The 26,223-nt window shown below is 44.7% G+C and overlaps 1 protein-coding gene across 1 annotated transcript; it reads left to right on the forward strand.

Annotated features, from left to right (window-relative positions):
* Nucleotides 1-19,136: 19,136 nt before the first annotated feature.
* On the forward strand, nt 19,137-22,372 carry egr2b (early growth response 2b). Its single transcript, XM_078565880.1, has 2 exons — nt 19,137-19,550; nt 20,104-22,372. Exons 1-2 carry the CDS (start codon nt 19,391-19,393, stop codon nt 21,192-21,194), a joined length of 1,251 nt encoding a protein of 416 aa, XP_078422006.1. The 5' UTR covers nt 19,137-19,390; the 3' UTR covers nt 21,195-22,372.
* The last annotated feature ends 3,851 nt before the right edge of the window (nt 22,373-26,223 follow it).

The raw sequence follows: 26,223 nt of genomic DNA on the forward strand, positions 1-26,223 counted from the left end.
AGCTTGAATGACCCCAATGCCTGCTTTTGATGAGCCATTAGTTGGTTCTAGTGAGGACCCCTACCAAAAACCGAATTGGGGTATCCATATCTTTTAACCATCATGGGTTTGTCTACCTGATCCCAAAAGGTAATGCCCTTAAGGAAAATTACTTCAAAGGCGATAATCAAAGGGTAAATTCAGTTTCTCACCAGGTATGGGTTAACCAGAGAGATTCAGGGTGGAATTTTCCGTGCCCGCTGGCAGTGGACGTGATAGGTGGCGTGCACGGACAATATGGTGCAATCGTTTTCACGACAGCGGGAGGGCAGCACATTATCATCCGCTCAGCCCGCCAAAGACGGGCCATGTTTCCCGCTAACGATCATTGGGGAGCTCATTGTAATGAAACAGCATCTCATTAAAAGGTCATCCCGCCAGGCTCTGGACACCCACTGGATTGTCCGTCCATGTTGGCGGGAAAGCATGTCGACGTGTTTCACAACAGCACGCAGGCAACATGCACTTGACAGCCTTCACTTTGGGGGAACTGAGGTGGGTGAACAGCATCATTTTCCACAGCTCTCCAAGGTCGCCTATTGCTTTGCAGGCTTCAGGGGCACCGGGGGCCCTGGGGTGAAGTGCCGCTCTGCCATTGAGACGACTGATGTTGGGCGGGGGTTGTCTGAAGGGCAACTGCTGTCCAGCTTCAGAGATGGCTGTTTTCGGGGTGGTGCCCGGGGGCAATTGCTACCCAGCCCTGGAGGCAACTGTTGTTCGGGCTGGTGGGGGGCAACTGCTGCCCTGGTGTTGGATCCCTTGCACAAGAAATCGAGATGGGGGACAGGGTAGGTGAGGGGAGTGGCCTCACATTAGGGGCACCCGTATAAACTGACCATTCCTCTGCAACTGAGACAGTTCAGGCACAGCCACAGTGATAGGATTGGGGTCGGGTTCCTAGCCTGCCCACCCATGCAAGCAACACGGAGGCACATAAGGGCCACTAAGCGCTCCATACGTTGCCCCCACCCCCCTACCCCCCACCACCCTGGCACAGACTGAATCTGCGACCACTTTACTGGACCGTGCAGCAGTTGGACTGCACATGTTGTACAATCTCTTCGCCAACACTGGCCATGTAGCAGTCACTGCTGCAGGTGCTCACAGCCCTTTGCAATCTCAGCATCCTGGTTAGGACCAGTCTCCCCCATGTCGCAGGTTGACAGGGCAGCCATGCAGCGCACTCATCTCTGGCCATCTGAGGGGTGACCAGCACTCTCCGGGAAGCGTTAAGGGGCAGTCACACAGGGCCAGGAAAGGTGCTAAATGCAGCCATGATAACCACGTCTCTCTCTCTCTCTTTCATGCTGCAGGAGGACCACGTCAGGGTCATGGATCCTGGTGACCTAGCTGTATGCCTGATGGCCTACAGAGACTGTAGAAGACGCAGGAGAGAGCGACTGAGGTTCCTGGCCATGCAAAGGCAGGAGCAGCAACCTCAGCAAGGAGGGGCTGCTGGGGCTCCCATGCATGCTGCCCAGGAGTGACAGTGAGCCATGGCTGGTCACCCAGGGTCTATATACGCCGCTGGCCATTCCTGCAGATGATTGAGAACCAGTGTCACCGATGACTGTGCATTTTTAGGGACCTGGTTGCTCACATGTCCCACTTACTGCAGGACTTGGTGCCAAGGGGACATTGGAGGACATCCACTGCCAGTGGCTGTGAAAGTGACCGCGGTGCTCAATTTCTATGCCAGTGGCCCTTTCAGGGCTCCACAGGTGACCTCTATGGGATTTCACAATCCGCCACCCACAGATGCATCCACGAGGTCATGAATGCCATCTTCTCCATGGCACACAACTTTGTGCATTTTGCCCAGGACTGGGACAGCCAAGATACAAGGGCCATTGGATTCACCCTGATCCCGGGATTCCCACAGGTGCAGGGTGCGATTGACTGCACTCATGTGGCGCTCAGGTCTCCATCGCTACACTCAGTGGACTTCATCGACCACAAGGGCTTCCACTCACTGAACATGCAGCTGGTATGCGACCACCAGGAACACATCCTGCAGGTGTATGCACGGTTTCCAGGGACTGTGCACGATGCCTACATCCTCAGTCGGTCTTAGATCCCTGCAGTCTTCCAGCGTCCACAGAGGTTGCAGGGTCCTCGGGGACAAGGGGGCTGTGGCTGATGACACCCGTGCGGTGGCCTCAGACTGCAGCAGAGCGACGCTATAATGAGGCTCGTGCTGCAACTCGCAACTTGGTGGAGCAGACCATTGGGTTGCTGAAGATGCAGTTCCGGTGCCTGGACCGGTCTGGTGGAGCCCTGCAATGCAGTCCGCAGAGGGTGTCGTGCATCATCATTATCTGCTGCACCCTTTACAACCTGGCGCGGCAACGGGAGAGGAGCTGCCTGAGGAGGAGATGGAGGAGCTACACATCTCCTCCGATGAGGAGGACCCTGATGGGGATGAGGGTGAGGGGGTCCTCGAAGGCGAGGATGACAAGGATGAGGCCCTCGCACTGGCCAGACAAGGCAGGCATGCTCGGGAGACCCTCATAGCTACCAGATTTGTGGAGGATGATGACGACATGCAGTGAGGAGACCCCATAGATCCTCACATTGCATCTGTGAATGTTTGACTCCAGTCTGGCTGATGGCAGCCTGAATACCCTCTGTGAGAATGCTCCTGTCATGGAGATGCAGTGGAGGCCCTAATAGTTGCTCGATCGCATGAGGATGATGATGACGCAGTGATGACACTCCATAGATCCTCACATAGCCTCTGAGAATGTCTGACTCCTGTCTGGCTGAGGGCAGCTCGCTTGTGCTCTGTGATCAGGGTCATATCATAGAGACGCAGCCATGAAACTTTAGAAGTTCTGCTGCTTTGTCCATTTGAGCCCTTCAGGAACTGGTGCACAGTATGATTGGTCATAGATGCTGGTGTGATGGGGGCCAGCCCCACCTTATAGATGCTGAGAGTGCACAGAGAATGACCGAACTCTGTGGCACCTGCTGATAACATTCTGGCAGCAATGACCAGCACTGCCGAGGTGCAGGCATCAGTAATGTTTCCAGGGAGTGTGAGGCTGGACCATCACTTTGGTCTGAAGGCTGCACAGGGCACAGGGAAGAGGCCCTAGAATGAGACACCTGCCTTTATCTTGTGCAGAAAGGTTTCACATCTGGGTGACAAGAACTCCGCTCATCAGAACAAGGAGCCACAGACAGAGAGACATTCTTGGGAGTCTATTGACAATAGTGAACATTATGTGCAAGTGATTAACTCCTGTGCCCAGGCTGTGCAACTAATTCTTTTTAACTTTCCTAACCCTGCCGCTACGTCTTGGTGCTCACCGGGCATCCACAGCGTAGATGGAGGCAGCCTGCTGACTTGCGACGCCCTGTCTGTGATGACTTTGGCGGGCGTCCTCTGGAGGGTCGAGACTTGGAGGACCCCGGCCTGTTTTCGGGGTCCTACAGTGTCCAACGTTAGATTTGACTCTGCGATTGGACAATATTTGCTAAATAATCCTCAGTGTGCTAAGAATTACGCTGACAACCAATTTAAGATTGTCAGTCAGGCTCGCAATGTGGCGCATTTGCGCGTACTGGAAGCTACATGTATTAATACACAGGCAGAAAGAACATGTACACACATTGCACCTGGTTCAGCTAAACAAAATAAATGACAGCCATTCGCTGACTCATTCCTCAGGGCAATGCCTTGGGATCAAGCTGCCTGGTTTAAATTTCAAACATTGCTCAGCAGTTAACTGTCAGTCACCATCAATTGGTGCATTCTCCATGGAAAAGCCTCTACCAATTAGAGTCATGTGGTGTAGTGGTATTGTAGCTGAATTAATAATCCAGAGACCTGGGGTAATGCTCTCGGGACCTGGGTTCGAATCCTGCCATGGCAAATGGTGGAATTTGAATTCAATAATTAAAAGTCTAATGATGACTATGAAACCATTGTCGATTGTTGTAAAAACCCATCTGGTTCACTAATTCCCTTTAGGGAAGGAAATCTGCCACCCTTACCTGGTCTGGCCTACATATGACTCCAGGCCCACAGCCAATGTGGTTGACTCTTAAATGCCCCCTGAACTAGGGATGGGTAATAAATACTGGCCTGGCCAGTGACACCCACATCCCATGAATGAATAATAAAAAAAAAACTTGCCAACCAATCAGCACTCTCTTCTCCTACAGTATAAATTGTTGTTTTCCTCTTGTAATGGTATTCTTGTGAAATGCCCCGATGAGTGCAAGACAAAAAGCATCAAGGTTTCTCCTTTTCCAGCAATACTCAAGTTCTGTACTACCAAACAACAATTTTGTAAATACAATATGTATAATTGTGAAAAATGAAAAGGATACTTATGCAGTATCTATTAAGCTATTTGTTAAATGTTTACGATGATAAGAAATGATTATATTTCAAAGCTTTTGTAAAGAAAACTTTACTATGGTTAAGCTTTCTTTTTCCCAAGGGGGGAGGTGTATGGAATCTGTACTTCCAAAGCTTGTATTTTTTGAGATAAACACTAATTGGAAAGGGAAACCTATCAGGAAAACTGAGAAAGAAAACTGACCCTCCTATTTTCTAACAAAACTAAGACTGAAACTGAGATTGGAAACCAAAATTCTGGGAAGATTGAGCCTGGTTTAAAATCATATAAAAGGACACAGAGAGCCCTCAGTGTAGATGATGAATCTGGTGGTGCAGTACAGGCAGGCTGAAGAAGTTAGAGGCCAGATCCAGAAGCTGAGAGGAAGCAAAGATATAGATGCTGCAACTGTTTTAATTAGTTGAAGGTCCACACCATCCAGACCATTGTAAGCAGAGTTGAGGAGGTTCTGCAGACGTGTGCCATTTTTGACAAAGAATGTGCCCGTGGATCTCAGGTCAGTTGTGCGCTGCTGTCAGAAGTAGTTTAAATCCTAAGGGAAGAGGAGCTGATATTCTTCATTTGAAGACAGAGTTCTTAAGGACTTTGTGACTGAGATTGATGACATATATGCTGGATGGACTGCCAAGCCAATTTATAAGATCTATCTGAGTTGTATCTGCTATTTAATGTGTAATTTATATTTAGAATTGACCACAATTTGCCTGTTAATTCATGTTTAACTTATGTTGATCCTGGGTTTTAGATTATAGGAGGTTAGCTAAGATAGTATTTAGTGATCGCTTTGTTTGACTCTTGTATAGTAAAAACTTTTCTGTTTAAGCCATGGAATCTTATGATTTCATTCTTTCATTGTGGAATAAGCGGAATTTCGGATTTCTTCTTTGTAAAAAAAGTTACTGATCTCGACTGAGATCATAACATTGAGTCAGTCAACTCCAAAAAAAAAAACTAATCTGTGTTACTATCACACCTTTTGCAATCTCAAGATGTCCCAAATTTGGTTTAAGCCAGTGAAATGCTTTTAAAATGCAATCACTCTTGTAATGTTAGGAAACGGGGCAGCGAATTTCCTAACAGCGAGATCCCACAAATGGCGATGAAATTAATGACCTTAAAATATGTTTTGGTTCTGTTAGTTGAAGGATAAATTTTGGCCTGGACACCAGCAGAACTCCCCTACTCTTCTTCAAACAGTAGCACTAGGGAGGGTAGGGGTGGAGCCCAATGCAAGACAAGGATAGCAAAGAGAAAGTGACAGTATAGAGGAATTAGGAATGCAAAGAGAAATTATATTTAAGCAAATGGAGAGTCTGAAAGAAATCTGTTTGGCATGCATTGCACCCATGATATGTTACTTTGCTCCCTGAATGTCACAAGTAATGTTTGTTGCTTGATGTCATTGTCTGTTGTCACATTGCTTCAGTGTTTCAGGCTCAGGATGATTCCCTCAGCATGTCATGCACTCTGCTCAATGAAAGTCCATGGAACATCCAGGTTTCAAACTATGGATCATTAGAAGTAATTTTCCATCTAATAACTGTTTGGAATGTGCTGTTGCTTTGCTTATTAAATCAATATAAATATTATTTTTAAACATTTTATTTGTGGTTTTCAGGAAGAATGTCCTGTCTATATTTAATTCTGAAATCTTATGTTGTACAAATCTCACACTTGCTAATAAATAATGTACATAAATCAAACTACAAAATGGTTTGCCTCACTTCTTTCCCCACAAAACAAATAAAAAATTATGTGCAGCCAAGCCGAGTGTTCCACTATAATTTATTCGACAAATTGGATCATAATGCACCTCAGATTGTTGATTGAAGTGGTTCTCTTGTTGTGTGATAGACTTGTTAACTCAAGCATAGCCAGTTTTAAATACAACACTGGTTCCAATAATCTTGACAATTTGTTCATTTTAATTTTTTAATGGCCACACATTATTAGTAGAGTGCATGTGGGTGATGGAAAATGCTATTTGTATTTATCAATTCTCTCTGTTTGCTCACTTGAAATATCTCTTTATTTTGTCTGTGAAATGGTCAGAAATGTCAATAGAAGAAATGAAAGAGTGAGCAGAATTATTTTCATAGCTTTAGGATAACATCCAGTAGTTTACTCTCAATAAACCACCATGAATTGGTTTATAAGAGAAGAGTGCCAAAAAACATGCAAACTATGTATTTAAAGTTACATCACACCCTGTTACATCTCAAAGCACTTTACTCTGAACAAACTACCATTAATGTGTGGTCATATCTGGCGGCAAATTTGTAGACAACAAAGTCCCACAAATAACAGCTGCGATGAATGAATTGATTTTTATTTGAGGGATAAATGATGGCCAGGACATCATTGGGAGAGTCTTGCACATCTAATAAAAATAATAAGAGTCCAGCTGAACAAGCAGATAGGCCCTCCATTTATTTGCTTTCATGGGATGTGGGCATCACTGACTAGGCCAGCATTTATTGCCCATCCCTAATTACCCTTGAAAAGGTGGTGGTGAGCCTCTGCCTTAAACCATTGCAGTTCCTGTGGTGTAGGTACACTCACAGTGCTGTTAGTGAGGGAGTTCCGGGATTTTAATCCCGTGACAGTGAAGGAACGGCGATATATTTCCAAGTCAGGATGGTATGTGGCTTAGAAGGGAATTTGCAGGTGGTGGCGTTCCCTTGCATGTGCAGCCCTTGTCCTTCTTGGTGGTAGAGATCGTGGGATTGAAAGGTGCTGTCAAAGGAGCCTTGGTGAATTCCCGAAATGCATCTTGTAGATGGTACACACTGCTGCCACTGTACATCAGTGGTGGAGGGAGTAAATGTTTAAAGTGGTGGATGGGGTGCCAATCAAGCGGGCTACTTTGTCTTGGGTGGTGCGAGCTCCTGGAGTGTTGTTGGAGCTGCACTCCTCCAGGCAAGTGGAGAGTATTCCATCACACATCTCATTTGAAAGATGGCACTTCTAACAGTGCAGCATTTCCTTGGTGCTACATTGAAATGCCTGCCTAAATTATGTGCTCAAGTACTGGAGTGGAACTTAAACCCACAACTTTCTGACTCAGGCAAGTGTACAATCCGTGATATAAGCTAGCAGTAGCAATAATATGAATTTTAATTGTACTTCGGAGAATCTTTTTCCTATGAAAGTTGGAAAGAGTGAGTCTATTATTAATATTGTGTCCTTTGACCCTTTGTAGAACCTAAAACTCCACCTATCAAAACAATCTCAGCAGCCCTATCATCTTGTATAACTAAAAAGAACTGATCGATTGATTAATGAATCACAATCATTCCAAAAATAGTTCCCTTTTGTATTGATAATCAATGAAAAAAGAATGTATTATTATCGTTAACTAATTTCTCAAATTATTAACAGTCCAAGTGGAGTTGGACCTGTGACACAGTGCTGTAACTAATAGTCTCCTTATTGGTAGTAGAACGAATTGGAGGAAGCAAGTAACTAATTGTTAAAGAAGAGAGAATTTGCATTTATATAGCAGCTTTCACAATCTCAGGATGTCCCAAAGTGCTTTACAGCTAATTAAGTACTTTAGAGGTGTCATCACTGTTGTAATGTATGAAACGTGACAGCTGATTTGCACACAGCAAACTCCCACAAACAGCAATGTGATAGTGACCAGGTAATCTATTTTAGTTATATCAGTTGAGGGATAATCATTAGCCTCTGGGGCGTGCTGCATCTTAAAGGAAGACCAACTAAACTAATAAAATAATATTTATCTTATTAAGTTGATTTTTGAAAGCAATTAGCAAATCTCCAGTAATAAAATGCAAAGTCTGACTTGCTGTGTTTCTGGGATGCTAAATTTACAGTAAGATGGAGCTAGTACTGAACACATCACCCGAGGAGGTGAGAGAGAAGCTACAGGAAGACTGGTATGACACGAGAAGGATGGAAGCAATAAAGAGACTCACCCTAAGACCAGCTAGGAGATGGTCAACATTTGCTGCAAAATTTGCTGACTTCACAAAAGAATTGCAAAACATTACTGGGGAGAAAAACGTGGAAGAAATAGACCTGGAAGATTGATAAAAGAGCAGGAGAATGAGGGAAGGAAAGTAGGAAAGGCAATTAATTTTGCAACAGTTACTTTGAAACAATAATAAAGATATGATCAGCTGAATTGATTGACACCTAGTTGGGCATCTCCATTTCATATTAACAATTAATTGAAAGTAGATAATGAGAATCTTGCACACTGTGCTATGTACTTCAGTGTAGAGTTGAATACCAGTTAAAGCGTACACGTCAATGCACATGCCAAGAGCTTTCAAAGCAGAGTCTATGCTGGCCCTACGATATCTAAGCCTGTTACTATCTGTACTTCCTACTTATATTAGCACACTCAGGATCGGTATGCCATTCCATATTGCTCCAGTCCACTTTACTGTTCCATTACTGGTCTTGTCATTATTTCTGTCTGAATATACATGGCAAGGAGTCTGACACTGCACTTTACCATGGCAACAACATCTCTTTGAAAGTTAAGGTCTTTCCTACCAATTTTTTCTTGTATTTATATATTAGGAAAGTGTTTTGATTTCTGAGTTTTTGTCCAAGAGTTGCAGTAAGATCCATTGCTTGGAATTAGTTCTGACTAAAAATTATTTAGTGCTTCTCCATCCCAAAGAATGATATGAGACAAATACCTAGGCATTTTAAAGTATTTATGGAGTGATCTTGTGTAAAATGAAATCAATTTGAAGAAGGACTAATCACTGAAGAATAACACACTACTTTTGCAATGTATTAGCTGTAGATTGGTGGTTATTCTCTTGTCTCTGAATCAGGAGATTGTGGACTCATGTCCCACTCCAGACATTGAACATGCAATCAATGTTTATTCTCTACTGCAATGTTGAGGGAGTACTTTTTTTTATCTGTTCACGGAATGTAGGCCAGCATTTATTGCCCATCCCTAATTGCCTTTGAGAAGGCGGTGGTGAGTTGCCTTCTTGCACCGCTGCAGTCCATGTGGTGTAGGTACACTCACAGTGCTGTTAGGAAGGATGTTCTAGGATTTTGAACCAGCAACAGTGAAGGAACAGTGATATATTTCCAAGTCAGGAAGGTGAGTGACTTGGAGGGGAACTTGCAGGTGGTGGTGTTCCCAACTATCTGCAGCCCTTATCCTCGGTGGTAGAGGTTGTCAGTTTGGAAATGCTGTCTATGGAGCCTTGGTAAGTTCCTGCAGTGCGTCTTGTAGATGCTACACACTGCTGCTACTGTGTGTCGGTGGAGGGAGTGAATGTTGAAGGTGGTGGATGGGGTACCAATCAAGCTGGCTGCTTTGTCCTGGATGGTGTTGAGCTTCTTGAGTGTTGTTGGAGCTGCACTCATCCAGGCAAGTGGGGGTATTCCATCACACTCCTGACTTGTGCCTTATGTTGCACTGCTGGAGATGCTGTTGTTTGGATGTAATGTTAAGTCAAGGCCCTTTCTGCACTCTCAGGTGGATATATAACCTCACATGAACTATTTGAAAATGAGCAGGGGAGTCCTGCCTGGTGTCCCATGGCATTATTTTGTCCTGGTCATTATTTATCCCTAAATCAACATCGCTAAAACAGGTTATTATCTGGTCATTTATCTCATTGCCGTTTGCGTTACAATAAAATCCATTGCTTGGGATTAATTCTGACTGAAAAATAGTTAAACCTCCGATTCTTCATCCCAAGGCCTGTTATAAAATAGGTTTGGTGATGATTATGAAGGGACATTGTGTAAAATGAAAGCGTGATTGGGGCTGATTACTAAAGAATAACAAAGGTTTTGGAATGTTACCAGAACTTTTGCCTAGGGGCAGAACAGGAAGGCGGACTGAGCAATAGTCCTTTCTGCTGTTAATGGAATATGAACCCCTTTAAAATAAACAAGGTAAAGAATAGTTAAAATAGAGGTACTTGTTGTGCAACTGTTACGCGTTCGGACCCTAACATCGAGTCTAACAGTCCGAAATTCGACTCTTCGAATGTGAACCTTGGAACTGTTGGAATTAACTTTAGAACTGTTGAAATTAGTGTTGTAATTGGTAAAAAAAATCTACTACCTTTAACAGAGGCCTCATTTACTGACAACCAAAAGTTGTTTTCCAGCTAAAATGGGATTGTCCAATATTTGGAATGAAGCAGTGTAATTAACAGCGAAGCGAGGGGCGTGTGAACCTTGAACAAGATAATTCGAATTAAGCAGCTTCGAATTGAAAGTAGAGTCGATGTCCGAGAAGCCCAGGATCAAGGCGAGTGTAGAGTTTGGCTTGAAACAACCTTTCCCTGTCCGGCTTTAAACACTGGTCACACCTCTCTGATCTCTGGAGCCGCCGTGTGCTCAGGGAGCTTATCATGCGAAACTGACCTTGGGAAAGTATAAACCTACTCGCCTCCCCCATTGGCGGATGTCTCTGTGTGGCTATTTCCTAGTATTTTATATCCCCTAGTGTTTTATTTATCGAAATATTTCCCAGATGGAGGGAAATTGTAGCCCCTGTTACAGCCAGCGCTGCTCTGATCCTCAGAGTCTCCCGTTCCCTCCCTCCATTCAGTAACAACGCAACATCTTCAACTCACGAACGAAAGTCAAAAGATAAACTGACAGGAACATGCAGGTCTCTGAACTCCGGACCCCAGTGGTGCCTTTTCATTTTTACCCTGCCGGTGATCATTGGGATGTTCGTCCCGAAACTAGAGGTAGCACAAGCACCATGCAGGCAACGACCATTCTCAACAGAGACCGGTGTCAGGCTGCTGGGTTAAGAGCTGGGTCTTTAGCTTGGGGAATATGAGGGAATGTCGCGTGTTATTGAATAAGATGTTTTATTAGGTTATGACTGCTTGTCGCTACTGTAATTTGTGGATTTATGGTACAATGTATTTTTCAATGTGGAAAAAAAAAAGAAGCGGGCGAGTCGCTATCGTTCTACAATCGGGTGTTATTGAATTCAAGAGGCTGAAACGCTGGTTGGAAATCCCGAGTGATGGTTTCCATTACAAATACAGGGCGACGGAGAGGACAGGCAATAGAGGGCGCCCGCGGCAGGAGGGCGGCTGGGTGACCTGGAGTTAGAGATTAAGGGGAGAGTAGTAGAGGGGATTTTGTGGTGTAGTTGGTAGCGCCCCTGCCTGTAAACCAGAAACTCTGGGTTCTTGGCCAAATAACTCAATATGGCTAAAAGGGCTGATTCAACCTGTAAATCCTTTTCATTCTTCTATAGCAGCCGGTCAGAGCAGGAGAGCTTCCTGTTCATCTGCAGATGGCCACTGCAGTACCTTGCTAAGCACAACCATAGGCCAACACAGAAGCCCATGGTCACCAACACCCCCTCAGCGCATGGTACCTAGAGAGAGAGAGAGAGAGAGTACAGGGGAATACAGAGAATGAGAGGAAAACCAGGGGAGTTATAGGCCAGTTAGTCTAACAACAGTTGCCTGGAAATTGCTAGAGTGTATAACTAAGGATATATTGACTGAACAGATTGAACATTTTCAGCTGATCAGAGAAATTTGTAAAAGGCAGGTGGTACCTGACAAACCTGACTGAACATTTTGAAGAGTTGGTTAAAGTATTGCACAGGGCAATGTCTATTAATGTTATTTATATGGACTTCCAGAAGGTATTCAATAACATCCCTCTTAAGAGACTGTTAACTAAAACTGAAGCCCATAGAATTAAAGTCAAATTATTGATTTAGTTAGAGTAATTGGTTGAGCAGCAGGACACAGAGAGCTGGGGTAATGGGCAGGTACTCTCATGGACAGGCTGTGATTTCGGATGTCCTGCCAAGATCTGTATTGGGGCCTCAACTATTCACTATTAATTAACAACATAGAGGATAAAAAGCCATGTATCCAAATTTGCCGATGACACAATGATAGGCAGAAGTAGATTGTAAACAATGTAGATGGAAGCATAAAATTACAAAGGGATATTGATAGTTTATGTGATTGACAAACCTATAGTGAATGGATTTCAATGTAAGCAAATGTGAGGTCATCTACCTTGAAACTAAAAAGGATAGAACATGGGTATTTTCTAAATAGTGAAAAGCTAGAAAAGTGGAGGCCCAGAGAGACATGAGGGTCCAGGTATGTGGATCATTAAAATGTCATGACGGGGTACAGGAAATATTTAAAAGGATAATGGAATGCTGGCCTTTATGTGTAGAGGACTAGAATACAAGAGGGTAGAAATCATGCTTCAGGCACGCAAAGGCCTGGCTGGACTATACCTGGAATACTGCAAGCAGTTCTGAGCACACCTGAGGAAGGATATATTGGCTTTCAAGGGAGCGCTGCCTAGATTTATCAGAGTGATACCAGGATACCAAGGGTTAAATTATGAGGATAGATTAAACAAACTAGCTGAAGATGAGTTCCAAGGAAGAGTCATATTGGACTTGAAACGTTAACTGTTTTTCTCTCTCCAAAGGTGCTGCCAGACTGGCTGCCTTTTCCAGCATTTTCTGTTTTTTATTACACAAACTAGTTTTGTATCCCCTGGAATTTAGAAGGTTCAGGCATGATTTGATTGAAGTTTTTAAGATATTAATGAGAACAGATAGGGTATATAGAAACTATTTCCATTAGTTGGGGTATCTAGGACTAGGGGGCATAGTCTTAAAATTAGAGCCAACTTTTCAGAGTGAAGTGAGGAAACACTTCTACACACAAAGGCTGGTAGAAGTTTGGAACTCTCTTCCACAAATAGCAGTTGATGCTAGATCAATTGTTAATTTTAAACCTGAGGCTGAAAGATTTTTTGTTAACCAAAGGTAATAAGGGATATAGTGCAAAGGTGGGTATATGGAGTTAGGTCCCAGATCAGCCATAATCTCATTGAATGGCAGAACAGGCTTGATGGTCAAATGAGCTAATCCTGTTCCTATGTTCCTGATGGAGAGAGAGAGTAAAGAGAGAATAGAGAGAGGGTAATAAGAGAAAACAAAGGAGAGTAAGGAGGAATACTGAGACAGAAGAGAGATTACAAAGGAAGTAAAGAGGGAAGACGGAGAGAGTAGAGAGAGATTTCAGGGAGTGTAAAGAGATAACACAGAGTCAGAGAAAAGAGGGAATACAGAGAGCGTGAAGAGAAATTACATGAAGAGTAAAGGGGGAATACAGAGAGCGTGAAGAGAAATTACATGAAGAGTAAAGGGGGAATACAGAGAGTGTGAAGAGAAATTACATGAAGAGTAAAGGGGGAATACAGAGAGCGTGAAGAGAAATTACATGAAGAGTAAAGGGGGAATACAGAGAGCGTGAAGAGAAATTACATGAAGAGTAAAGGGGGAATACAGAGAGCGTGAAGAGAAATTACATGAAGAGTAAAGGGGGAATACAGAGAGCGTGAAGAGAAATTACATGAAGAGTAAAGGGGGAATACAGAGAGCGTGAAGAGAAATTACATGAAGAGTAAAGGGGGAATACAGAGAGCGTGAAGAGAAATTACATGAAGAGTAAAGGGGGAATACAGAGAGCGTGAAGAGAAATTACATGAAGAGTAAAGGGGGAATACAGAGAGCGTGAAGAGAAATTACATGAAGAGTAAAGGGGGAATACAGAGAGCGTGAAGAGAAATTACATGAAGAGTAAAGGGGGAATACAGAGAGCGTGAAGAGAAATTACATGAAGAGTAAAGGGGGAATACAGAGAGCGTGAAGAGAAATTACATGAAGAGTAAAGGGGGAATACAGAGAGCGTGAAGAGAAATTACATGAAGAGTAAAGGGGGAATACAGAGAGCGTGAAGAGAAATTACATGAAGAGTAAAGGGGGAATACAGAGAGCGTGAAGAGAAATTACATGAAGAGTAAAGGGGGAATACAGAGAGCGTGAAGAGAAATTACATGAAGAGTAAAGGGGGAATACAGAGAGCGTGAAGAGAAATTACATGAAGAGTAAAGGGGGAATACAGAGAGCGTGAAGAGAAATTACATGAAGAGTAAAGGGGGAATACAGAGAGCGTGAAGAGAAATTACATGAAGAGTAAAGGGGGAATACAGAGAGCGTGAAGAGAAATTACATGAAGAGTAAAGGGGGAATACAGAGAGCGTGAAGAGAAATTACATGAAGAGTAAAGGGGGAATACAGAGAGCGTGAAGAGAAATTACATGAAGAGTAAAGGGGGAATACAGAGAGCGTGAAGAGAAATTACATGAAGAGTAAAGGGGGAATACAGAGAGCGTGAAGAGAAATTACATGAAGAGTAAAGGGGGAATACAGAGAGCGTGAAGAGAAATTACATGAAGAGTAAAGGGGGAATACAGAGAGCGTGAAGAGAAATTACATGAAGAGTAAAGGGGGAATACAGAGAGCGTGAAGAGAAATTACATGAAGAGTAAAGGGGGAATACAGAGAGCGTGAAGAGAAATTACATGAAGAGTAAAGGGGGAATACAGAGAGCGTGAAGAGAAATTACATGAAGAGTAAAGGGGGAATACAGAGAGCGTGAAGAGAAATTACATGAAGAGTAAAGGGGGAATACAGAGAGCGTGAAGAGAAATTACATGAAGAGTAAAGGGGGAATACAGAGAGCGTGAAGAGAAATTACATGAAGAGTAAAGGGGGAATACAGAGAGCGTGAAGAGAAATTACATGAAGAGTAAAGGGGGAATACAGAGAGCGTGAAGAGAAATTACATGAAGAGTAAAGGGGGAATACAGAGAGCGTGAAGAGAAATTACATGAAGAGTAAAGGGGGAATACAGAGAGCGTGAAGAGAAATTACATGAAGAGTAAAGGGGGAATACAGAGAGCGTGAAGAGAAATTACATGAAGAGTAAAGGGGGAATACAGAGAGCGTGAAGAGAAATTACATGAAGAGTAAAGGGGGAATACAGAGAACGTGAAGAGAAATTACATGAAGAGTAAAGGGGGAATACAGAGAGCGTGAAGAGAAATTACATGAAGAGTAAAGGGGGAATACAGAGAGCGTGAAGAGAAATTACATGAAGAGTAAAGGGGGAATACAGAGAACGTGAAGAGAAATTACATGAAGAGTAAAGGGGGAATACAGAGAGCGTGAAGAGAAATTACATGAAGAGTAAAGGGGGAATACAGAGAGCGTGAAGAGAAATTACATGAAGAGTAAAGGGGGAATACAGAGAAAGTAATGAGAGAATATAGAGAAATCAAAGAAAGAATACAAAGAGAATGAAGGGGAATTCATTGAGAGTAAAGGGTGAATACTGATAAGAGTAAAGAGGGAATACAGGGAGAGTAGAGGGAATACAGAGAGAGTAAAGAGGGAATACAGGGAGAGTAAAGAGGGAATACAAAGAGGGTAAAGGTGAATACAGAGAGAGTCAAGGGGGAAAGCAGAGTGAAGGTGGAAAACAGAGTAAGTAAAAGGGGAATAAAGAGAAAGTTAAAGGGGGAATACTGTGTAAATGGAAAATACAGAGAGAGTTAAGGGGAATGTGGAGTAAAGGCAGATACAGAGAGTGTAAATGAGGAATAGAGAGAATGTGAAGAGGGAATACAGAGAGAGTGAAAAGGAAAATTAATAATTAATTGAAAAGGAAAATACAGGGAGCAGGAGTGAGAATATATAAAACATAAAATAAAGACCAGGAATGGACTAGCACTGCCTTTAAACACTGGCCTTTACCATCAAATCCTAATGAGACATGTGTTTTAAAGATCTGCAGTTTCAGTCCTGTTCCCAATGGCCACTGTCTAAAGCCAGCCCAAAGTGGCAAACTACCTCAGAAATAGCTGCTTCCACAGAATATTACCATGAGATAATAAGAGTGTGCTGAATATGGAGCTGATATTGGGATTAGGGTGGGGGGCAGTCCAGATGAATTTTGATACAAATGTGCCTTATAATGCATAAGTGATGTGCTAACTACAGGTGCACGAAAGTTCATGCTGGTTGTGGTATAACTCCAGCCACATGTGCAACAATCTCTGAGCAGTTTAAAGTTTATAATGTCAGTGATCCCACCTGCATTTTTCTATCACTAATAGTGAGTATTGGCACCCACAGAGCTCATTTGTCCGCAATCTGAATGCAGCCTGCAATGATGCGCAGAGGGCAGTATACCTCCAGCTTATGACTGGTGATGGTGCATCCATCAAGGAGTCCAAGTTGCTTCACTGGAGCTAGTTGTAGTCTGGAGCTATGGATAATGATGGAAGAGGCTTCAGTTTTCTTTGAATGGCTCACAAGGAATGTCTCCCACTCTTACCACCTGCCATTGGAAGGTTGATAATGTATTTGGCTGCAAAATGAACACACCTTCTGTGGCCATCAAATCCTAGGGTGGGACTCAAACCCAGCGCTTGTGGCTCAGAGGCAGGGACACTGTCCACTGCACCACAAGCCCTCCCTCCTGTGGCTATTAGCTCCATTCAAACTGCTGCCCCATTCAGCTAAGCCTGCTTATATATAACCTGGGACACTTACCTGGAGCTCCACAGAATCACAGGATTGTTATGGTGCAGAAGCCCATTGTGTCTGCACCAGCTCTCTGAATGAGCAATTCCCTTAGTGCTATTCCCCATCTTCTCTCTGTAACCCTGCACATTCTTCCTTTTCAGATAACAGTCTAATTCCCTTTTGAATGCTTCAATTGAACCTGCCTCCACCACACTCTCAGGCAATGCATTCAGACCTTAACCACTCGCTGCGTGAAAACGTTTTTCTTCATATCGCTATTACTTCTTTTAGTAATTGCTTGAAATCTGTATTCTCTCATTTTCAATCCTTTCACGGGTAGGAACAGTTTCTCTGTAATTACTCTGCTCAGACTTCTCATGATTTTGAATACCTCTGTCAAATCTAAATGCCTCTATCTAATTGAAGTGAAGGGGGTCCCAATACTAGCACGGTTTTTCCCCCACAATGATTAACACAAGGTGAAGTATTTAAAATATGGAGAGATTCAGGGCAAGATTGAAAGACTGCTCCAAAGACAGGCTGGAGAAAACAGGGAGAAATGCAGAGGTCATGAGGAACATGGAATTAAAGGGAAGGTGGGATGGAATAGGTCAAGAATGCATGTGAGAGTAAATGTGGAGAATGAGGGCAGACAGAATACAGTGAGTGAGTGTGTGTGTGAGTGAGTGAGAAAGACAGACAGTAAGAGAGAGTGAGACAGATAGAGCAGAGAGTGAGACAGACAGACAGAGCAGAGAGTGAGACAGACAGACAGAGCAGAGAGTGAGACAGACAGAGTGAGACAGACAGAGCAGAGAGTGAGACAGAGTGAGACAGACAGAGCAGAGAGTGAGACAGACAGAGCAGAGAGTGAGACATAGTGAGACAGACAGAGCAGAGAGTGAGACAGACAGAGTGAGACAGACAGAGCAGAGAGTGAGACAGAGTGAGACAGACAGAGCAGAGAGTGAGACAGACAGAGTGAGACAGACAGAGCAGAGAATGAGACAAAGTGTGAGACAGACAGAGCAGAGAGCGAGACAGACAGACAGAGAGTGAGGCAGACAGAGAGTGAGGCAGAGCAGAGAGTGAGACAGACAGACAGAGAGTGAGACAGACAGACAGACAGAGAGTGAGACTTGTAAAACAAGAGAGAGGGAGCTCCAAGAGAAAGTAGGAATTATTTTTCTAAAGGGCAAAGCAATATTGGTCCCAGGGATTTACACTCATTTGTTAACCAATAACAGATCCCAAGCATTGCATTCCAGACTATGGTGCTTCCTTAAGCACCGAATGTTTCCGGGACATAATTATTAATGCTGACTCAGCAGTATCTGCCCCTTCCTCGCTGAAATGTAGCTACTGGAGCTGTTCAAAGAGCGGGCATTGAGCAGAGCGCAGCGCCACTGCCCCGTCCACTACATGTCTGACTTACTCTGTCTTTCAATCAGTTATGTCAGTGATTGGGGTTAAAACTCGAGCCAAGAGACAGGAATAGTGTTCAGGAGCAGTCCCTGTGGAATGCGAACTGGTGGGAAACTTTCGGTCCCTCATATTAATATTTAAATTGTTGAGAGCAAAATAGATTCACCCAGTCACCTCCCTCCCTCCCGCCCCATTCCAGCCCTAAACTAAGCCATAGGGGGTGGGGGTGTTTGTGGAACTGAACTCACTGCGGATTCAGCTCGCCCTATGGATGTAAATAACATTTTGGTCTATCTGAAAATAATTGAAGCCCGGCTATCGGCAGCAGTTGGAGTCACTCTGCGGTCGCTCCTGTGGTTTATTTGGTCCTTCCACTCCCCGGCTTCTGTCTGTTGTGTCGCTAGCGTGGCTTTCGCGAGTTTCCGTGACTTGCTTGCTTTCCGGAATATCCTGCCAAATATGGGGAGAAGGGCGGAGCTCTCCCTCTGCCCTCTACCCCCCACCCCCCATCTCCTGCTCCACCTCCCCTGCCGGATCCTCTCTCCATACATGGACAGGCAGACGCAGCCGGAATCCCTCCATGTTTCTCCTGCTGAAAGAAACACATCAGTAAAGTGAAGGCATTCAATCAGCAACTTGTCCAGCAACAGGAGCAAGTGGGGGCTGCTCCTCCTCTCTCCCCTCCTCCTGGGGTGGTCGGGGAGAGGGCCGGTGGGCTATGCCCATGCGATGCCTCCCCTGGCCGAGGAGCCAGGCGCACAGGCCACCAGTTCCCCGCCCACCGCGTCACTGAGCCTTGTTACAACCCTTTTCCTCTCTCAGTCCATATATGGTCTCTTACGTCACGGGGCATTCGGCTGCTCGGGATAAATAGTAAAGTGGCGCTTGTGAGAGGGGAATTGAAGCAGAGAGAGTGTGAGAGAGAGAGAGTGAGTGAGAGGCATTAGCAGCTGCTGAAGGGGGCTACACATTAGGAGGGGAGGGCTTACTCCTTACCGCTTCCTCAGTTTCTGCGAGTGAGGGCAACCCAGGCAGACACAGCTCGGCTTCAACATTTTGACACTAACGTTTAAACAAGGAGAGAGACAGAGAGAGAGAGAGAGGAAAAGAAAACTTTTTAAAAAATTAATCCAAGACCGAGCCAAAACAGAAGATGACGGCGAAAACGGTGGAGAAAATCCCGCTGTCCCTCGGAGGTCTCTTCCACCAGCTCCCTGAAAACATGTACTCGGTGGATGAGATCAGTTCGCTGCCCGCGTCCCTCGCTGTCTTCCATAACCAGGAGCTGGCACAATACGAGCAGATGCCCTCAGGTAAGCAGTTTGGCACTGGTCACCTGGCTACTGGTCCAGTATACGCGGCTCGGGAGGTAGAGAAGGTTTACAGGACATCCCGTGAGAGGGTGTGAACAATAACCTCAGACTGATGTTTATTTACCTTTTTGTTTGAAGTTGTAGTTTGTATGGTGGAGAAGTGGTTAACTGAAGAGGGACAGTTTGTATTTAATTCATTCTTTCCGAGGGGGGAAATGGAATTTATGGAGAGGGTGAAATTACTGCTAAAAATGAAATGAAAACAATAATATACTGGAATTAGAAACGTTAAAGAGTGGAGTGTGTGGGATTGATTTAACAGTTATCAGTCTCTTCAGGCAAGGCTGTTGTTTAGTCTGCTTTATAGTTTGTTGTGTTTGGTCCCTCCTGTTTATCACTGGGTTCTCCCAGCGGCTCAGTCCCAGGTGTAGATTCAGTTCAGCTATTGGCTGTGACAATCACCGAGTGTAGTTAGTTGTCCAAATGCTGTCCGAAACTCGGCAAAGTGAATGTGAGGTATCCTCCAAAGCAACTCTTTGTTTCTCTTTTACAGATGGAATGATTAATGTGGACATGGGCAGCGACAAGAGACCCATCGACCTGCCTTATCCCAACACATACCACCCAGCCCCTGCTTCCCGCAGTCAGACTTTTACCTACATGGGCAAGTTCTCTATTGACTCTCAATGTGCCAGCGCCAATTGGAGCCCTGACGGAATCATTAACATAGTGAGTACTGGAATCTTTGGAGTCCCTCCACCTTCCTCCACCTCATCGTCCTCCTCCTCTTCCTCAGCTTCTCCGAACCCGCTCTCCAACACCCTCAGCTGCACGATGGCACAGAACCAGAGCGAGATGGAGCATATGTACTCGCCGCCGCCTCCTTATACCTGCGGGGAGATATACCAGGAGCCGGCTCCATTCTTCAGCACCTCTACATGCAGCCTGGGATACCCTCCTCCTCCGTCCTATCCTTCTCCCAAACCGGTGGTGGACAATACCTTATTCCCCATCCTGCCGGAGTACAGTAGCATCTTTCAAGCTCAGCATCCGCACCGAGAGCTCAACCCGGGCACCGAGCGCAAACCCTTCTCCTGCCCCGTGGAGCCCATCAGGATGGCACCGCCTCTGACCCCTCTCTCCACCATCAGGAACTTCACTCTGGGTAACCCATCAGGAGAAGGGGCCCGGCTTCCCAGCGCTTACGGCGGTCAGAACCTACCCCTCCGACCCATCCGCCTCAGGAAATACCCCAACCGCCCCAGCAAGACCCCAGTCCACGAGAGACCCTACCCGTGCCCGGCGGAGGGCTGCGACCGCCGCTTCTCCCGCTCGGACGAGCTCACCCGGCACATCCGGATCCACACCGGCCACAAACCGTTCCAGTGCCGGATCTGCATGAGGAACTTCAGCCGGAGCGACCACCTCACCACCCACATTCGCACCCACACCGGGGAGAAACCCTTCTCCTGCGATTTCTGCGGCAGGAAATTCGCCCGCAGCGACGAGCGGAAGAGGCACACCAAGATCCACCTGAGGCAGAAAGAGAAGAAGCTGGCCAGCGAGAGGGCGGCCAGCTCCACTGTGGCAACTCTGTGCTCCGGGAGCAGCCCGCTGACCGCCTGTCCGCCCAGGACAGTATAGACAAGGCATAGACACGCTCAATGACACTACCGCAAGGCGAGGAACTTTAAGGGAACGGAGTTTCTATGAGAGATTGCACCCATGTCTCCTCCAGCTACGTGTTTACATTTTGCTCCTTCAGCATCGTCTCAAAGGCCCCCACCCAAAGTGTCACCCCTTAGCCCCATCCACCTTACTTTGGGGGAACGGGGGAGCGAGTTGATCATTTGCTTCTTTTTGTACACAGTGCAGGGCTTCTGGTTTGGCTAAACGGTTAAACTAGTCAGGGTACTGTACATACCATATTAACTAACGCTCTCCTCAAACATTCCCATTCAGAGTCCACAAGAGACTGGTCAGGGTTGTTCACTGGTGCAAACGCGGGGAAAGTGCTGTTGCTGGGAGTTTATACCACAGGTGGCTAAAGGGAATATTTTGTAAACAAGGCAGTGAATGTTCGTCTGAGGAAACTAGCTCCGGCACTTTTTTTTTACATAGATTGGTCACTAATATCTTCAAACAACAAAAAGAAACAAGCGTGGTAAATGACTTAAAAGCTCTCTAATCCTAGAAGATAACCAAGAACAGGCTTCCTTTTGCCGAAGTCTAAATTTAATAGGATGTGTGCAGCAAGTATTTCATATTTTAACGTTTTGCCCTCTAGCATGAGAAGACCCAGAGGAGAAAAGGGAGGAGTTAGAGAGGAATTTAATTTGACCAGGAGTCATTGAGGGAGACAGCTTTATCTGGCGTTAGTTTAAATGGCAAATGGATGTCTTGTACTTTCGCATTTAAACACTGCATGCTGAGATTTTCTTGGTGCCTTGTTTATTGTGGACGATTCTACCTGTCTGCATGTAAATATCCCGCCTTAAAGGACTGACTGTGGCAATCATGAAATCACCAATAACCTTCATAAGCTGGCGAAGCTGTTCAATTCCTGCCAATTAATCTGGAGATTTTTAGAAACTATTTTTGTACGCGTTTTTTGTGCTAATATATCTTCCAGTGTTTTAAATTTTGTAGCAAAGCTCTGGTTGTAAAGAGTGTGAATAATTTTATGTTGTTGGTGTCGACCTGTTCAATGGTTTAATGTATTGGTGTAAAACCACTAACTGGGTAAACAAATGGGACTAATCAGTCCTCTCAAGATGTATTGTTTTATGGTTATATTGATGTAAATATAATTTTACAAAATATGTGCCATTGTCTGTGTATTTTTTAAAAATTGCGTCCGAAAACAGTTCAGTTCTGCAGCACTTGTGACCTGAATGCACTGTCTGAAAGGGTGGTGGAAACAGATTCAAAACTAACTTTCAGAAGGCAATTGGATATATACTCGGTAAGGAAGATAATGAAGGGATATGGAGAAAGAGTGGGACTGATTGGAGAGCTATCTCACAGGCACAATAGGCCGAAGGGCCTCGTCTGTGCTACATGATCCTATTGTCCATTCCAAACCTCCAACTCGCTCACTCCTGCACTCCTGCTCTTGTTGATGCGCCCCAGGCCTGGAGTGGGACTTGAACCCAGAACCTTAAAGGGTGCGATTAATGAACAGTAGCAATACGTGTCGAAAATTTCATAGAGTGTCTGGTATGTTCGATATATCGCAGTGTTAGTCACTAGGATAATCCGTGCAGTTTTTTTTAATGGTATGACCTTCCGAAAGTGTGGTCAATGTATATGGAAGTGGTTTTGATCCGGCTGATCAGTTTAAGAATTGCCTTTAGCGGCTCTAAGTTTCCCTCAATCCGCACGTTAGCGCCACTTCCCAGTGTGCTTTCTAGCTAACTAACCGGGACAAATTAGTTTAGCTGCAAATACAAATAGAGTTTAACTTGGGGTGAAGTGACCAAGATAGTTTGTACATTTTCCAATGGCGGCCATGAAGGGAGTGCGAAGAAAACCGTTTCCTTATGGATCGATGAGCAACTATCAATGTAGAAATGTTGCTGTCTGTGTGACACTCCACACAGGTAAAACACCTGGTGTGTGAGGTGGGAAATGCGGCAGTAATTGTGAACAGCAAGTTGTTCACTTGCTTTATTCCGTTTTCTAAGAGTATTGAATGTAATTGCAGCTTTGGATGGTTCGAGCTAAACTTTTGCCTGTGTTCCGTATCCCGTTAAAAACAGACATTGAGTCCCACGACAAGGCCCGCGCCCATCCAGCCCTCCCATCTGGGCGCTGGGAGAGCTGGGGAGATCCGTCGGAACAGATTCTGTTTATTGAGCAGAAATGAAACCAAAGTCCTCAGGTCCCATGTCCCCGAGGTTCATAACGAAGAGTTCAATTAAGTCTATCATTTCACCCCCAAAATTAATGCCTTTCTCAAATAAATCATATTTTGCATTTCTTTAGGTGAAATGTCACGTTTCTTCATTTTGAAATATTCCATTGTTCAATATCGCTCCAGGGTCTGCATCTGCATTTGGATGTAGATCAAAAGCCATCCATTGTCTTGGGGAACGAGTCCTCCACTCTGGGATGACTGCATATTGTTCTCAAACCTGGGGAGATGGAAGCCCCAGTGTGTATCGAGAGGTGAGGAGGGTCTCAGCTTGTATTGAGAGGTGGGGTCCCAGATTTTATTGAGGGGTTTTGGGGTGATGGCCCAGTTTGTACTGAGAGGTGGGGGTGATGGCCCAGTTTGTACTGAGAGGTGGGGGTGGGGTCTCAGTTTGTACTGAGAGGTGGGGGTGGGAGTCTCAGTTTGTACTGAGAGGTGGGGGTGGGGTCTCAGTTTGTACTGAGAGGTATGTGGAGGGGAGCGGGGTGGGGTCCCAGTTTGTATTTAGATTGTTGGGATGGGACGGGAGAGGGGGATCTCCGGTTGGTTTCCTGAGCTGGAGCTCTGTTAGTATCGAATGTGGAAGCATCTTTGATGGCGTTGGAGGATAAAGTCCAGGCCCTTTACTAGTTTAAGAACCGCAGACTCCCTCCTATAATCTCAGAGTAAGGACATTACTGCACCAGGAATATTCGCGTTCACTGTCAAAATCTGATAAGTTTGTGAAAAGGCAGCGAACAATGTCTGCAGAGAGTATGCAGGATGTTTGAATTGTTACCACAACACTGTGCACACTGGTCCCCAAGAATTCCACCAGTTAAAAACCCGTTAACTGCGCAGTCTTGTTTGCATAAACTATTGTTTCCGCCTCTGGAAAACCTTCAATTTACAATGACCACTTGTTTCATTGAATTATTTGTAAACGTGTTTCGACACAAATTGGGTATGCGCAGGGGCAGATGGATGAATGATTCCTCATTATTTTAGAATTTCCGAAGTACAGCACTGGATTTAAATCGCACAGGCAATATCAGTCCTCTTGTGACGGTAGAGGAACAGGAACGCCCTGATCACTTGGCTTGTACACGGCATGCAGTGAAGTATGCAATGCTACCCTTGATGAAGGTCCTGACTATAAAGATTGTCCAGTTTAGCTACTATAAGGAAAAAAATCACAGCCAGGAACATGTCAGATTTCACCAGACACCAAGGCGGAATCAAATTGTGCTTCTAAGCTCAAAGTCAAACTAACCCCCAAAGTTGTATCTAAATCGCTTTACTTCCACACAGCAGAAATCGAGTGAAATTTTATTTTCAACGAGCCCACATAGAGTTTCCAAAGAGAAACTCCCTACTCTGTGGCTGCGGGAGAACGTGAAGTAATTTCATTCAACTGTTGCCAATTCACTCATTTTTCAGGCTAATAAAATGAAAACAAATGGCCTTTCTGGTTAACAGAAAATACATTACAGCATGTGAAGTGGCTGACTATATCTAATAGCAGATCAGAGATGCGTCCTGATAAGGTAAGGACTACGTTTGAAAAAAGATTCCTTCCAAAAAGTTACAGGCAAAATTGGTTTGCGAGACTGGGATTATGCATTGCGGTTCTTAAATGACCCGGGAGTAACGGAAAATCCCAGCAGGCGCCTGATTTTCAGGAGTAAAGAATGTCCAGAATAAATCACAACAATATTTAAAAAAATATCATTAGTGCTTGTTTTAATGAGATCATTCAAATGACTACACACTTGTAATTTCAGAATTAAGTCTTGTGGCGAATACTATATTTCATTTTCAAATTCTTTGAAATCTTTGGCAGTAGATAGACTGCATTTAACAGTATTCCAGTGGGAAAATGACGTCCCATGTGTCAAAGAGGGTATTGTGCGTTTTAATCATCTCTGTGGCACTGTCCCTATCGATAGAATTCCCTGACAATGTTGCAAATCCTAGAAAGGGATATTCCTGTGTCCAGGAACCTGAGACCAATTCGAGTACTTGGTTGGGTTGGCACTGTCCTGTTACCGCGCTGCTTCATCCTGATAGGTGGGTGTCCATGTCAATCAATCACTTTACATCCCTCTATCATGGCTCCATAGGTAGGCACGCCACAACCTGCTGTCAGGACTCAACTCTTTGCAATCCAGCAGAAAACCCCAGTGAGGTTTACTATATCCTTCGGCAAGAACTTGGAAACAACGAAAACCACAAAGTTTTTGGACTTTTTCTGATACAATTTTGTGAGACAAATGCCAGTGTTCATTAATTCATTCTTCCTCTACCAATCAAACTCCTCAAATAAAACATGATTTCATCAACTTTTTTCTAAGGTAATTTTACTGCAAAATCGATTAAAGGTTATTATTTTCAAATAGCTGCTGCCAACATGTTCCATGAACCACAAACTTTACAGTGGGATGTGTAGATATCTATATATACCAGGTGCTCTGCCCTTCCAATTTCTGCCTACACAATTCTTCAATACTCTTCAAACTTCCTGTTCTCTTGCCACTGTCCCAGGCTTGAATCTTAGGTAAACCTACAGCATCCCTGTGCTGCTCTGGACATTCTCTGAAGGGCTCATCGAGGCACTTGGCACTGGTTTATTATGAGCAGCAATGCCAATTGCCCCAATCCACTTCCGTGTAGACCTTCCTGCCCAGTATGCCCACTGGCAGGTAATCTTGCCAATCTATTTCCTGTCCAACTCACCCTCTCACTGCTGACCCTGTGGATTCTCCTCTTTCTGCCTCT

Source organism: Cetorhinus maximus, chromosome 20 (assembly GCF_964194155.1).
Source record: "Cetorhinus maximus chromosome 20, sCetMax3.hap1.1, whole genome shotgun sequence".
Classification (NCBI taxonomy): Eukaryota; Metazoa; Chordata; class Chondrichthyes; order Lamniformes; family Cetorhinidae; genus Cetorhinus; species Cetorhinus maximus.